Genomic DNA, 15,919 nt, shown 5'->3' on the forward strand with positions numbered 1-15,919 from the left:
GTGGATCCTCCTCCTCTGAGAGCTCCCAGACCACCAAATTCAAATTAGAGGCCAGCCTTTTCAGCAGCTCCTGGTGCACCGTAAAGTCTCTCAGCGGCGCCCTGTGGTCCCTAGAAACTGCTTCATCAGGGGAGGAGGAGGAGGACTGTGGGTGCTCGCCCCCCTGTTGTCTGGGCCCCGTAGAGGGTCCCTCCCTTGGGTCCGATTCCTCGTCCGTGGAATGGCCCTTGTGTTCCTTGTCTGGTGCGGGGGGCACCGACTGCACCCCTGAGGATGGGACGGACACTGTCCCCTGTCCCATATGCGCCCCCCATGGACCCCAATAGGGCCATTACCAGGGACCCTGGGGCCAACCCAGGGGTGGCATCGGCACCGGCTGAGGAGCCTCCTGGTGACGACTGGATCCCTGAGCGACCTTGCCTTTCTGGGACCCAGAGCCACTGGAGCGGTGGTGCCGAGATTGTCTCCGGCCCTTGGTGCCGCTTTGCCCCAGGGACCGACCCCTTGATGACTCCGAGGAGGTAGATGAAGAACGCGGGTGCCGGCGTGAAGAGGTGCGCTCCGAGGAGCTTGAAGATGACGCCCGCTGTCTTGGCACCGACGACTTGTGGTGCCACTTGTCCCTAGGGGACTGGGAACGGTGCCGTCGGGAGCCTCGCGGTGCCGAACCCGATTCCAAAGACTGGGATCTGCGATGTGCTGAGGTGGGTGAAGCCCTTCGGTGTCGGACTCCATGGCAGTGACTGGGTCTGGTGCTGCCTGGATGAACGGCTCGGTGCCGGGGACTGGAAGTGAGGGCTGTCTCTGTGCCACGAGGCGGCCCTCGAGTGGCACCGTCTTGTACGCATTGCTTCCAATGCCAGGGACCAACTTCGGTACCATGGGGAGGATCTGCTCAACGAGCAGGACTCAGAGCTAAGAGGGGAGCTTCCATGCTCTACCCTCAGTGACCATTCGGCGGGAGATTCTTCCCCTCTCGGGGGTCTCAACCAGCCTCCGGGGGGATCCAGTGCAGGTTTGCCCCGGAACACTGGCCCTCTCTCCCTCGGCGGAAGGGGGGGGCGGAGGCGTGGGCAAGGGCTCTTGCCACCTGACAAGCCTCCGGCGTCAATGGCACTTGCAGGGGCACTCCCCCACCCCCAGGAGTTGGGGGAGGCTCCCTACGAGGAGACACCGGTGCCGGAGGGACCTCCACGGCACGTGGCTGGGGTGTCTCCTGACCTTCTCCCTGCTTCGCTGGTTGCAGGGAGGAGTCCATGGAGGCGGTGCCGGACCGCTTTGACTTCTTCGGCACCGAAGGCTTCGGTGCCGATGTCGGTGCCGGCGGTGCGCTCTGCACCAAGCATCCACTCGGTGCCGGGGATCTTGACGGCTCGGAGACCAGGCAGAGCGCAGACTCCATGAGCGAAACCTTCAGTCTTGCGTCCCTTTCTTTTTGGGTACGGGGCTTGAAGGATTTGCAGATCCTACATTTTTCTTTGCGGTGCTGCTCTCCGAGACAACGGAGGCAGTGGTCATGAGGATCACTTGCCACAAATTGCTTGGAGCACATGGAACAGCTCTTGAAACCAGCAGAGCCTGGCATGGCTCCTGCAGAAGCCCCTAAGGGCACCTGACAGTGTCAACTTCTACAATTAACTGTTTTTGAATAACAAAACTAACTAACTAACAAATCTAGAGCTCTAACAAGAGCAAAGAGGCTAAGGACTGCTGCTTACAATGGCAAGGGGCAGAAGTTCCAGCAACCGTCAGAGGCGGAAAGAAGGAACTGGGGACCCGCAGGGCCGGAGCGCCCTATATACCGCCGCCCAGCCCTGCAGGTGTGCTAAGGGAATCTGTACACGGGGCGTGCACACACCTAAATTGGAATGCATATGAGCAATCACTCAAAGAGAGAACCCATATATCTACACTGCAATTAAACAGCCCCGCGAGCCTGAGTCAGCTGGCACGGGTCACTCACGGGTTTTTAATTGCAGTGTAGACACACCCATAGAGTTCCACTAAAGAATCAAAATTGGGCTATAGTGGAATTTAAGTTGTACATAGGCCTGTACTATCCCTCTACACTGGGGTGAATTTCACCTTCAATGATTACTGTTCTCAGTCTGGAGTGCTCAAAACAAACGCATCAGAATTGAGGTGTGATGACAGCTTCTTTATACTTAGTACACGTACTTCATTTTTAATTTCTGATGTTAAATCTTCTAGAATTCTTAGCACCTTCAAGACCTAGTATCATTCAAGTGTCCAGTATAGCATGCCACACACATGCAAGATATATCTTGACATGCCTGCCTTTCCTCTCTCTCTGACTAGAACAATTACAAAAAAATTGTGAATTTCTTTGGATGATCTCTCGCTGTGGCTTTTCTCATTGGGATTAATTATGCAAGCATTTTGGCCCTGGGAAATCAACCCACTGTCTGAGGACAGTCTGCTTCTACCTTCTACAATTTGACTAAGACTACCAAAGAAGATGTCCAAACATTTAGGAGTTACTAACTGCCCCCACATTCTGACTCCTAAATGGAACACATTTCAGTCTATTAGACGTATGTTCAGTGTCCTAGTTTTTCATATTAGGAAAACTTAAAAATGATAAGAAACAATTTCATGTTTTTCATATTTTTCTTATCATGTTTGCTCATTCTGAGCAATAACTGGTCTCTCTCCCAGCAGATCCTGAAGTGAAGTCCTAATGCTAAATTTAAGCCATCACATTAATTTCTATAACAGACTGATGTCCTAAACAAAACACATAATTAAAACTCCACTGATGGATCAAGCAGGAGGAATAAATGGACTGCGAGGAAATCAGCCTTTATTACAATATGAATATATTCACTAATAAATAAGGAAACACAGAAAAACTTTGATCAAGTACATTTCTTTAGGTAAAGCCTTCTCCCACTCCAATAAGATATGTTGATTAGTACTGAATACACTACTCCAGGGAAAAATCTTATAAAATAAACATAAAAACAATCACTTTGCAGACTTTATAGCACCATTTTAAAAAGTAATTAGTTTTACAATGAATCAATAAGAAAGAGGATTGCATAATTTTTCAGACAGTTCAATACTGCACAGTCTATTTGTTCTGACAGGTTTTTTGGAAAGAGTGTGTGATGAGAGAGAGTATTTGTGGGAATATATATATATTTTTGGTTGACTATATTTTAATTATAGGAGTGCAGACAGGCTGCTGGATTTGTAGGTATTCATTGTAATATTTATATCGTTTGTATTTTTAATTACTGTCAAAAGTGCTTAGATCAGTGGATAGGCACATTTTTATTTAGTGTATAAATCAAATTAAATAAAGTTAGTGGAACATTGTCAAGAAAAAGTAATCAAGTAATATCCATCATATCCTCTTCAATCTTCAAAGATGCTGAAAAAAATCATTTTAGCACACCCATCCTCCAAAGGGTACACCCACCTAAACTCTTGAACTAACTCCTCAAACTTTTCCATCAGAATTGTCAAGCCAACTGATCTATATTCTTAATAATAACAAGGTTAGCTAGTTTACAATCCTCAAAATCTTTCCAAAAAATAGGCTGTCTGAATTTCATTTCGTATATATGTATTATTATGATGGAATCCTGCTGCCTTTTCATGTTTAAGGGCACTTAAAACGATATCTTAGACAAATTTTTATTTAATCTGTATCGCCACAATTATGTGGAGAGGATAATCCTGACTAAAAGTATCAGCTTGAAAAGCATTATGCATTTCTCTTATTATATTGTTTATTTTATGAATTCAAATATGATCTTAGTTTAAGGCAACTACTGATCTTCCCAGGAATGAAAACACTATTTCTATCCAATTTAATTTTACATCCTGCGGTATTCACATATTGGTCCAAGGAGCTATTTCCAGCTTAAATCCTGGAAATTGATATGTGCAGAAAATTAGATGATTGGTTGTTTTACTTACCAAAATGGTTGTGTGGAACCCAGGTGGAGGTTTCTTTGTGATCAGAGAGATTTTCTTCTACAGCTGGAGGAAGCCTTTTCCAGTTAGTGAACTCCAAAGTGAAATTAAGGATGTCATCATTCACAGAATAAATCCTACACAATAAAAAGTTACCATGTAACATTGTCAACTATTGCACACACTACTACAAAGATAATTTGGGGGTGTAGGTGGGGGGGGGGGAGGGGTGTTAAAAAAATGTGTGAAAAATGGTAAACAATAACCTTCACAGGGTAAGTGGGTTCCACAGGAAGTCTAAAGGAGTTATTTTAAAAAATTGGTATTTGAAATGTTTTGAAATACAGTATTTGTACATGTACTTTCACATAATAATTTCTATGTTTTTTTCCCCCTGCATTTTCATCTAACTCAATAGCATAAAACATAAAATGCTGTAAAATACACAAATATACTGGTTAATTAACATTAATAATAAAAAACCCTCCTTGCCTAGTCTATTTTTCCCATTATTACATTTTTCAGCATTGAATTCAGAGTCATTTTTATGCATTTATCTCAACAATAAACAGAAATGGTAAATCTAATTGGATTGCTTTCTTTAATGCCATGGTGAGTTTGCTTACCACTTTTGATACTCCCACTAAAATTTACTGTTCCTGTAGTACACTGACAATTATATTGTACAGCTGTACAATCATAAACCAATGACAGTTAATCAATCATATGCACAGATTGCATTTACTTTCTATTATTCTGCCATTATTTTCCAGGAAGAAAAGAAAACTAGTATTGCATTTAGAGTTGCAAAAGTATATCAAATTTGTATACTATACTGTGATAAGCAATTATTTTAATAAGCATGTTTTAAAACAATTTAATCCAAGCAACATGTATAAAAGCACTTATAGTTTAGCTGACAATATAAAAAAATGTTACATACGATACAAATGGACAAGAGACACAAAAAATTAGGACTTTTATAGTGTCTACTCTTGTAATAATATGCTGCCCTTTATATGTAAGTACAGTGTAAAGAATCACAAATAAAATTTATCACGTCAGGCTTAAAATATGTTGCTTTAGCTACTGGGTAGAAAATTAGTGAATATAAAACTTCACTAAATCAAGAAAATAAGTCTAATGATGAAGTTAACATTGTAAATAGTATGCCAAATTCAACTATAATATCATTACAAAATGTAAAACCTAAATCAATGTTTAAAACTGAGTGGACACTAAAATTCAAATCCTTCTATACAATTAAAGATTAAATGTAAGTGGAATTACTAACAGGATGTGCAAAGTTTTGTGAAACTATCAAGTTAGGGGACTCTGTCTAATCCACCATTTCTGTATGTCATGTGTTTCTATAGTTTCAAATTATTTTGTTAAAAGTTCATAAATGTGGAAGTATAGAGTCAAAGTATCTACTCTGCATGACAACGTGAAAAAAAGGGAAAAAATATCAGAATAAAATTTAAATGTATTGATACCTTTAAGTACAAGAGTAATTTCTATAATGACTAATTAAATGTAAAAGCAGGCACTCCAGTTATTTTTATCCAAAATGAATTAAACCATGCTTTTATAAAACAACATAAAATGTGTGGTACTCCAGCAAAAAAAAATCAAGTGACTGATAATCTGTACTTTTAACCACCTTCCTTTTCCCCCGCTACTTAATTTAATGCTAGAGGGACTCCTCTTCCCACACTGTTTAAATTCCCATTTAACCCAAAATTATCTGTGCATTAAAATTTTTTTTATACCATTGCTTTATTGCACTTACTACACACAGTTTTCCACCAGAGTTAGTAAAATATGCCACCTTTAGCAACCTGACTTGCTGGTTAGAAATTTTATTTCCTGGGTCTAAAACCCATTGCCACCTGACACACTGTAAGCATTGATTCTGATGTGGTGCTCAGTGAAAGCATTTGTTAAACTAGATTAGTCATGAGTTTGGAAATCAGTATTTAGTACACAACATCTAAAATACAAGATGGCATTATCTTTCTTACCACAATCTGCACAATAGATTCAGTGGATTAAATCCAGCCAACAGTAGATATGGTAGCCATTCTTTGTACTGTTCCTGTGCTTTAATAGCATATTTGGTAAATTCTGCTGAGTGTTCACCAGAAGGCATTAGGCAGCCCCGCTTCAAGAAGTGACGAAACCAAGAAAAATTTTTGTGGTGCAGGCAGTATCCTAAATTAATCCCGAGTAGGTGGATCCCATATTTCAGAAGAATAGGAATTAAACCACAAAACCTACAATTCCACACAGAAAATAAGACATCTGGTTAGGGTAACACTGAAAATATTCACCATTGGAGCTCTGCTAAAGTTACTATGGAATCAGACTAGAGAATCTTTTGTAACAAACCATATTAGACTATTGTGACAGTGATTGTTTCTAGAAAGCATCACCTTAAAACATTACTCAAATAATCTGTGTTCCCCAAAAGAGACCAGTATTAAAATATGAAACTTTTGCCTTTTTGTTCCTTTTAAAAATGTTTTAAAAGAAATTGAGTTAAAACAACGAGAATCCTGTAGCACCTTAAAGACTAAGGTGCATCCGTCGAAGTGGGTTGCAGCCCACAAAAGCTTATGCTCGCAGAAATTTGTTAGTCTTTAAGGTGCTACAGGACTCTCGTTGTTTTTGCTGTATACAGACTAACACGACTACCCCTCTGAATTAAAATTGTGTCAGCAATAAATTTTAGTTTAAGTAATATTTGTGTAAGATGTTGGATCAGTATAGCATTGGAAAATTAAGCCTTCTAACTATCCACAGGACAGGTTCAGCCCTTGCCTTCTTATACTGTCCTGCCGGTGTGCTTCAAACCAACTTTGTATGGATCACCTAGCTGCGGCAAGGTGGTTCTCCTCTCAATCACTGGTTTTTCTCTACTGATACTAACAATTAGTACCAGTTTATTGGTGTCCATCTCTCCAATACCAAACAGGTACTGAACTGAGACTACAATTAATTTCATACGGGCCAAACAACATTACAGATAGCAACAATATTCAGTCACCACTTGTTAACTCACATTTAAATTGGTAACCTAGAAGTGAAAGCCTCAGTTAAAATACCAGTCCCATTACCCAGTCTCCCATATGTCTGTTATAAGTAGAAGACATTTCATTACACTTCTCTTTAATATACTAAATTTATTCACTTTTAGAGACAATGTACGTAACATTTTGATCCAAATGCTGCCCATTCTCAGAATCCTGGAAATGTCAAGAAATTCATAGAATCATAGCAGTATAATGCTGGAAGGGACCTTGAGAGGTCATCTAGTCCATCTCACTGTGCCGAGGCAGGATTAAGTAGAACTAAACCATACTTGGCAGGTATTTGTCTAGCCTGTTTTTAAAATCCTCCTTTGACAGGGATTCCACAATCTCTTTCGGTAACCTGTTCCAATGCTTAACTATCCTTATAGATAAAAAGTTTTTCTTAATATCTAACCTGAATCTTCTTTGCTACATACTAGGATGATTACTTTCCTTACACTCAGTGGACAAGGAAAACAACTGATCACTGTCCTCTTTACAACAAAACTTTTTCATATCTGAAGACTTCTCAGGTCTCCTCTCACCCTCTTCTTCTCTAGACTAAACATGCCCAATTCTTTCAATCTTTCCTCATAAAAAAAAGTTTAGAATACATGACTTATCACTTTTGTCGCTCTCTCCTGGAATCTCTCCAATTTATGTATATCTTTCTTTAAAAGTGTGATGCCCAAAACTGGACACAATACTCCAGCTGAGGCCTCACCAATGCTGATTAAAGTGGAACGATTATCTCCCACATTTTACATATGATGCGCCTGTTAATTCATCCCAGAATTACATTTGTTTTTTTCACACAGCAACACACTGTTGACTCAATTTGTGATCCGCTATAATAACCCCACAGATCCTTTTCTGCAGTACTGCTACCTAGCCAGTTATTTCCTATTTTGGATTTGTGCATTTGATTTTTTTCTTCCTAAGTGCAGTACTTGCTTTTGTCTGTTGAATTTCATCTGGTTGATTTCAGACCAATTCTCCAATTTATCAAGATTGTCCTGAATTCTAATACTCTCCGAAGTTCTAGCAACCAGCTTGGTGCCATCCACAAATTTTATAAGCATACTCTCCACTCCATCATCCAAGTCATTAATTAAATTGTTGAATAGTAACAGACCCAAGACAGAACCTAGGGGGATCCCACTTGATAGGACTTCCCAGTTTGACAATGAACCATTAATAATTATTCTAAGTATAAAGTTCCAGAGGGGTATCCGTGTTAGTCTGTATACAGCAAAAACAACAAGAGTCCTGTAGCACTTTAAAAACTAACAAATTTCTGCAGGCATAAGCTTTCGTGGGCTGCAATCCACTTCGTCAGATGCAATGACCAAGTGGGTTGCAGTCCACGAAAGCTTATGCCTGCAGAAATTTGTTAGTCTTTAAAGTGCTACAGGATTCTTGTTGTTTTTACTCTAAGTATAGTTTTTAAACCAGTTGTGCATCCCCACTTACAGTAATTTAATTGAGACCATATTTCCTAGTTTGCTTATGAAATGTCATGTGGGATAGTATCAAAAGCCTTACTAAAGTCCAGATAACTCATATCTGCTGCTTCCCAGCATCCACTAGGTCAGTTACCCTGTCAACGAGGGTTAGATTGGTTTGGCATGGTCAAATTAGATTGGCTTGGCATGATTACTTCTTGACATATCCTTGCTGGCTATTAGTTACCATCTTATTACCCTCTAGGTTTGAACAAATTGATTGTTCAATAACTTTTTTCCAGTGTCTTTCTGAGTATTGAAGATAGAGTAATGTCATCAACCAGTCAGCCTATCAACAATTTTTCCTTAAGTTTTACATTTAGCATGATTTGTGTGAGGCACTAAGTTAGCCCCCTCTCTATTACAAACATTTTAAAAGATCTTGCTTTTAATTTGAAAATCTGCTGTCCAGATAAGTTTTGTGGAATGCAATAAAGGAGACACTTGGTGTCAGAATGCTGAAATGCTGTCACCTAAGATTTCATAACGGTAAGAGCCATTTCTTTCTATACCGGATTTTAATCAAGAATTTACAGGCTAAAAGACCTGAGCATATATTCACAAGGTCACCTAATCCACATAGTCTATTCCTCTTACATAGCAATTTAGATTCCTTTGATTCATTTAAAAGATAAAAAAGTAATGTCAAAATCATTAGCTTTTCTTTGTCCTCATTGCAATTAGCAGCAAGACATATTTTAAAGTCTGTGATGATTAATATGTATTAATGATATTGTGATAATGAATGATATTATGACCAATAATTTGTGTGCTGGCTGCACATATGGCTTTTAGTTAATAATATGATTATAGAATGTTGTCTCTATGAGGCAGTTAGGAATTTACAGCTCTTCTGCCTGCTTCATTTGTAACAACATTTTTGAGTACCATCAGCAGGCCTGATTCATTTTCTAAAAACTGTATTTATTATACACTAAGGATAGGACAGAACAGTGAAATGATTTTCATTGATTTTTAAAGACACATTCTAAGAGGTATGTAGTGAAATTCAACACAATAAACCCTAGGCATCGCTTCACTGCAAACCTTATACATAATTTATAGGAGACATAGCAGAGCACATTCTGGCTGTTATCCAAATGTGTGATTTCACATGCGCAGTTCAGGATCTGCATGAGTTTCTGCCTCAAGCAATTCAAAATCATTTGCAGCCTGACCAGAGAAACATTAGGTATAATAGGCACAGTCATGGGGACATGCTTTCACTATTTAAAAAAAAAAAAGTGTCCTTGCTGATTTCCTCTCTTGAAATATGCCCTGTTAGCTGAAGCAGAATAAATTCAAGCCAAATGTTGCTGCAGCATTTTCACTTCAGGAAAATTACCTAACTGGCAGGTTATTTATTAAAATTCTGGTACTGCTTCTAGATACATGGTGCACATTGAGAGATTCTAGTGAAGAAATTTTACAATATATTTAGAGAGGGTTTTTTTAAGAGCTTACTATCCTGTTGAAAAGCATATGTAACACTCAAGAATATTAATGTTAAGAGAAATGCACATGGATTAGAACTTCCATATTACACACACACTATTGTACAGATGCTTGACATGTCATGACATTTTAACATTTGACAATAATTTAACTAAAAACAATCTGTACAGCATGCAAACTCCAAATACCAATATCAAACTGTAAGGGATAACAACTTCTCACATTACTGAAAGCTTCCTCTTGCCAGTTCCATACCTGTCAAAGGTTACAACCACTCCAGGACCAACATCCTAAACAATAAAAGAACTTCCTGGGTAATCACCAAATTAACTCTTTCATAATATGAGACAATAAATGTGTCTTCCATAGTGTAGTTAAGGCTCAACTCATACTAGGAATCAGGAAATGATCATAGATAGTCATGTACTTTACATGCTAGTAATTTAGCAACTGAATAAACTCCTATTACTGAAGCACTATAAAAATAATTTGATTTTGTCTTGCCTTAAATACCTGGTATATGGTACCTCATGAATAATCAAAATCACATTCAGTTTTCATCATGATCTTTGCCTTAAAAAATAATCAAAGGCCAAACAGCTCCATGGTAACTTTGGATCAGCACTCAAGGAAGAAACACCTTCCCTTACCAAATGACAGCAGCAGTAAATTACTGAGAAGAGCCAATTCCAAAATAGCTGAGAGACTGGCAGAACAGGCCAATAAGAAATATTTAGAAGCTGCTTAGTAAACAGAGGCGACTTTTCCTTAGGGTCTGTATTTGGATTTGATTTGGGCAGATTGCTACACTATGTGCTGCTTTATGTGGGGAAAAAAGGGGTTTTTAATGTCATATTATAAAGGGACCCTACAGTATATAATATATACATAAATTATGAAAAACTAACATTTAAAAATAAGGGGAAAGTTGTAGGGGAAAAGAGGACTGGTTGTAAAAAAGCAATGATAAGACAAAAACAGAGGAAAGAAGGAAGCAAAGTAAGAGGGAAGAAAGGAAAGGTAGAGAAGAAAAAAAATCTCAAAGGGCACAATCACTCTAGTTACATGCCCATACTGGGGTCAACGAGGTGTAAGGTGGCCCTTACTCTACTGTATGGTCTATCTGTATCACCATAGCAGCAAGACTGGGCAGGGAGTGGATAGAATTTTGGACTCCATCCACCCAATGCTCTAGCTTGCACAACTAAGCCAACCTGAAAGGGGAAATGTGTCATTTATAGGGTTGGCATAGATTACTTCCCACTCAGAACAAGTGGGGAACGGGAGATCAGATTTTGACTTAGAGCCACAATTTGGTCCCTGGCCTGTTCCTGGAGCAGCATAACTACAGTAGAACCTCAAAGATACAAACACCTCAGGAATGGAGGTTGTTTGTAACTCTGAACAAAACATTATGGTACAGTACCCTCCAGTCAGTGTCTTCCAGCTGAGGCTGGGAGAGATCTCTGCAAAGGTGGCACCTGGCAGCACTGCCTGGTTTGCAAGCAGCTCCCTGCCCTATTCCTGTTTCTTGACTTTGGGCTGAACTGGGGGAGGAGTGCTGCCCTGCATCCTCAATGCTACAAGCCCTCAGGCACCTCTCCCCAGGGCTCACCCTGCTCAGTGCACTGCTTGCCACACTCCGGAGGCAGCACCTGGCAGGCGATTGGCACCAGCCCGCTGCCAGCACCCCTCACTCCCCTGCCCCTTGCACTCCCAGAGGTACTGGCAGGACCCAGCACTGTCACAGGCAAAGCTTGGGCCACATCAGTGCATAGGCTATGGCTCCTTAAAACTCCTCCAGAGCGCAGCATGCAAGCAGCAGCTCGGACTCCAGCTCCCGCTCCAGGTCAGGCTTTCACTGCAACAGCAGCAGCTCCCATCTTAGTACTGGCAGCCCAGCTTCCCCCTGAGCAGCTGAGCTGTTGCACAGCTTCTTTCCCAGGCTCCAACTGAGCTTACAAACTTGCCTGCCTCCTCACAGAGGGGATGGGGGAAATGGTGGTGGTGTAAACAGCGTCCCCCTTCCAACGCAGTGAGGTGTGGGGTGTGAAACAGCGTCTGCAGCTTACAGGAAACAGCACAGACCCCAGACTGCTGCATGCTTGGGCTGGCGGGGGGTGGCGGGGGGGTCACAGCAGTGCCTGTGAACCTCAGTGTCTTCACCTCCTACCTGTATGTGCCTGCTCCTCACATGGAAAGTAGAGCTGGGGGACACGAAACCCAAATGTACTGATCTTTAAGATGCAATACAGGCACAGTATAGTATTTGCTTTCTTTTATCTCTCCCCAAATGTCTTTATCATTGCACAGGAGACATTCTTCCAACACACTATATGGAATTAGGAGGGTTTTTATCATTCAAACGTGGCTCCTTAGCTTAGAAAATATTCTGTGCGCTCACAGAATTCGAAGTAATTAACGTGATCAAGTCAGGAGTAATTTAAATCAAGCCAATTTAAATCCATGGGTTTTTTTTAATGAAGTGATTTAAATCATGATTGAAACCAAGGTGAGGCTTTGTAAAACTACTTTGAAAATTTGTGCTATTGCAACTTCAGATTAAAATTTGTAAGAAATCAAACACCTGTACTCCTCACCCCCAAAACATGCCAATACTGGTATGGTATCTTATTTAAATTTTACAAAACTGCCACAGATGAAATTTTTTTTTGAAATCACGCCCTGATCCTTCAAACTCATCAACAGGTACATAACTTTACTCACATGATCAGTTCCATTGATTTCAGTGGGACTACTCATCTGCTTAGACTTATGCATGTACATAACTGTCTGCAGCACCAGAGGCTAACATAGCTTCAGAAAACCACGAAAGTTATATAAACTTGTAATACATTCATAAAGTTAGTGTGAACTTTTTTATACACATTAATATTTTCTAACATAGAAGCCTAAAAATAAGCTCCTCTGCCAGTACGTAAGTGACTTAGCAGCACAAACATATTAACTTCAAAGTACAAATCATGACAGAGGACTGTAGCCAGGGCAAAGTTTTTCAGCTTTCTTCTTTTGTATAAGTTTAATATATTGGAATGTGGTGTTGGCTGAAAATATTGCATGGCCTATTGGCTTATCAGTTTTGTGTTTGAGTTTGTTTGTGTTATTCAAACAGTGAGGATGTTAATTAGGTCCTAAGCTTGTCTTTTTTTCATCACAGATTAACATGTAAGTGGAAAATTTCTCAGTAGAGAAAAAAAAACTATTTAAAATCAGTAATTCTGCCAACAATTAGGTAAGTAAACAAACAAGTACAATGCAGCCACCTGAGGAATTTAAGAGTATAAAAGAGAAAGAAAGAACAGAGCTAGCAACATATAAATAAAAAATGTGATTCAGATTTTTTAAAATCATGATTTACATAAAAACATTATTTGATTTTATTTAAATCATGACTTTTATTCACTCTGTATCAATTGAAGAATCTAAGTGAATTGACACATATACATGTATGTCTGCTCCACCTTTTTCCATATATTGACTTTCAATTTCACTGGCCTCTTAGGAGTCTGAAGTCAAGGAAAGCAGAGCAGGTCATCAGGACAGGGCAAGAAATCAGAATGAGAAGATGGAAGCACTGAATGCACAAAATGAAGACAGCACCAGAAAGTGGTGCATTTTGGATCAACTGAGTGATGCATTTTTTTAAAATTAGAGATAAGACACATTCTCTGCTGCCATTACTTCGCTAACATCAATGACACTGTGCCAGCAAATAATCTTACCCTGGGTCCAAGAGTCATTCCTCTGTTAGATTGTGATTTTAAGTAGATCTAATTTAAAAGCCTAAATAGACAATTTCCCTTAAAAAAAGCACATTAGCCATACAACATTACTATGCATAATATACCTGTGGTATACGGTACATAAAAAGCAAGTCAAAATTGCATTCTGTCAAATTATTAAATTAATAATAAATGCAGTTATTGAAAAAAATATTGTTCCCCAACTTGTGCAAGTACTGAATATCCCTATCATTCTACCTAGTCCAATACCAGAGCCATTAAGATACCTGTACTTAGTATCCCAATTTAAATCTATAATATATATACACCTTTTGTAAAATATAGCTCAGAATAACATGCAAAGCTCAGAGCCCCCCAGAAGTGTCTTGAGGGCTAATCCTGCATCATTCTCTTCATTGGTATTTAGATTTGGACCTTAGAAAGAATGCATTACACATTGAACAAGTTTTGGGAGGAGGGAATAGTAGACACAGAACAATGAGATAATTATCACCTTGATTTTATTATTCAAAGACCCCACAAACTTAACTATATACATAATTAGGTGAGGGAAAAGATTTACCAATTTTATTAATAAAATTAATAACTACAAATAGTGAACTGAAAGGCAGCAGGGAGTCCTGTCTCATGAAACTGAAAATACATGAATATACTTTCAATATCAAGTAAATTAAGTTAAAACGTGAGTAACAGTAGGGTTACATTTTACAATTTTTCCTCTGTTATGTGCCATACATACTGTACAGAACAAATAGGACACATGGATCATGAGCTCAAGGAATTTATAATTCAAGCGTAAATTCCTTCGTAGTTCAAAATTACTGTAACATACTGAAAGCTCTTCGTTCAGGGTATGGGACGGTCTTGTCCCAGGAACACAGAGATTTCAGGGCAGAGGGCAGGGGAGGGAGGGGAAAGGGGGAGCTTGTCTAAAACTATTTTATGTTGCTTTGTTTTACACACAAGACTGGCATAAAGAGAAAGTAAAATAGTATTTTCCAAGAACTCAATCTTACTGAAAAGAATCTAGCTAATTAAGAATCTGTTTGATTCAATTACAGCATCATGTCAAGTTCCCAGAAGACAGAGATGGTTGATAAGGCCTTTTGAAAGCCAGGAAACTAGACTGCAATTATGTTCTACAAGACTCCTCTTCAAAGAGCAGAGTATCCCAAAGGATATTTTAGTGAGGTTCTTCAACTCATGTATGTGACCCAGAACTAATACACTATACAGGTACTTAAGGTCTACTCTTAAATAGCAGTATAGTTAACCTATGAGAAATTAAAAAACACTAGAGATGTACATACTTTTTCTGGAAAACCATACACATAGGTGATATGCAGCCAAAGATCAGGCACTTTTGAGCATCTGGACTGTAGCCTTCTTTAAGCAAGATTTCCAAGCACTCTTCATTACCACCATAAACTGCTGAATAGACAGGGCTCACTTTGTCTTTTCCTGTGTCACAGGTCCGATCAGTAACTGGAATTAGCAATCCCAATATGCTGTAACATTTAAAACTATGTTTATTGTGGAGTTTTTTCATATATATGGAAAAGTTATATGTTAATTTTTCTGGCTATTTTTCCCATGGATATTATTGTTTAAAACAAAATCTCACCTGAAATGTAATCACATTCTTTTAACTTAAATAAGTATGTAAAAGAAGAACGTTCATAATTTCATACATTTCGACACAAAAACTCCTAATGTACTTAAACATATGGAATTGTTAGTATCAATGTAAAACTGTCTGCAAATTTAAACAGAAATAATTTTCTAAACATCTTTTAAGATTCGCAGTTCAAAATTAGTTGGGATTAATGTATTTGTAATAATATCTCAGCTTCTAATAATTTTAGCCAGGGATTGGTTTACACTGATATAGAGATTTGCCTGTTCTGCAATGTTTGGATTTAGACTTTTACAAAGTATGTGGAGACGGATGTTCAGATCCAGGGGTTTGGTTTAACAAATTGTAGACAAATGGGGATGTCCTCTCTATTAGAATTCAGTCCAGGGGTGCTCACTGAGGTATTTGAGGTGGTGGGAGAATTTGGTGTCACAACTTGTTCTTTGGACCCATATCCTTCCTGACTAATGAAAATCAGTAGGGAAGTACTGGGTTTTTTGCTGTTGGAGACTGTCAAAGCTTCTCTTAGAGACAGCAGAC

The 15,919-nt window shown here is 39.2% G+C and overlaps 1 protein-coding gene across 2 annotated transcripts in view; it reads right to left on the bottom strand.

Moving 5' to 3' along the window:
* The window catches only part of ASB3 (ankyrin repeat and SOCS box containing 3), a 115,519-nt gene that overhangs the window by 18,082 nt on the left and 81,518 nt on the right, over positions 1 to 15,919 (bottom strand). For both annotated transcript variants that reach the window (XM_067565136.1, XM_067565137.1), the window contains 3 exons: positions 15,054 to 15,251; positions 5,970 to 6,221; positions 3,949 to 4,082 (listed from right to left, as the gene is read on the bottom strand). In XM_067565136.1, coding sequence (XP_067421237.1) covers positions 3,949 to 4,082; positions 5,970 to 6,221; positions 15,054 to 15,251 — 584 coding nt within the window. The remainder of the gene's footprint in view (positions 1 to 3,948; positions 4,083 to 5,969; positions 6,222 to 15,053; positions 15,252 to 15,919) is intronic.

This window comes from Emydura macquarii, unplaced genomic scaffold, assembly GCF_026122565.2.
Source record: "Emydura macquarii macquarii isolate MOO-44397 ecotype Brisbane River unplaced genomic scaffold, CSIRO-AGI_Emac_v2 contig_2676, whole genome shotgun sequence".
NCBI lineage: Eukaryota > Metazoa > Chordata > Testudines > Chelidae > Emydura > Emydura macquarii.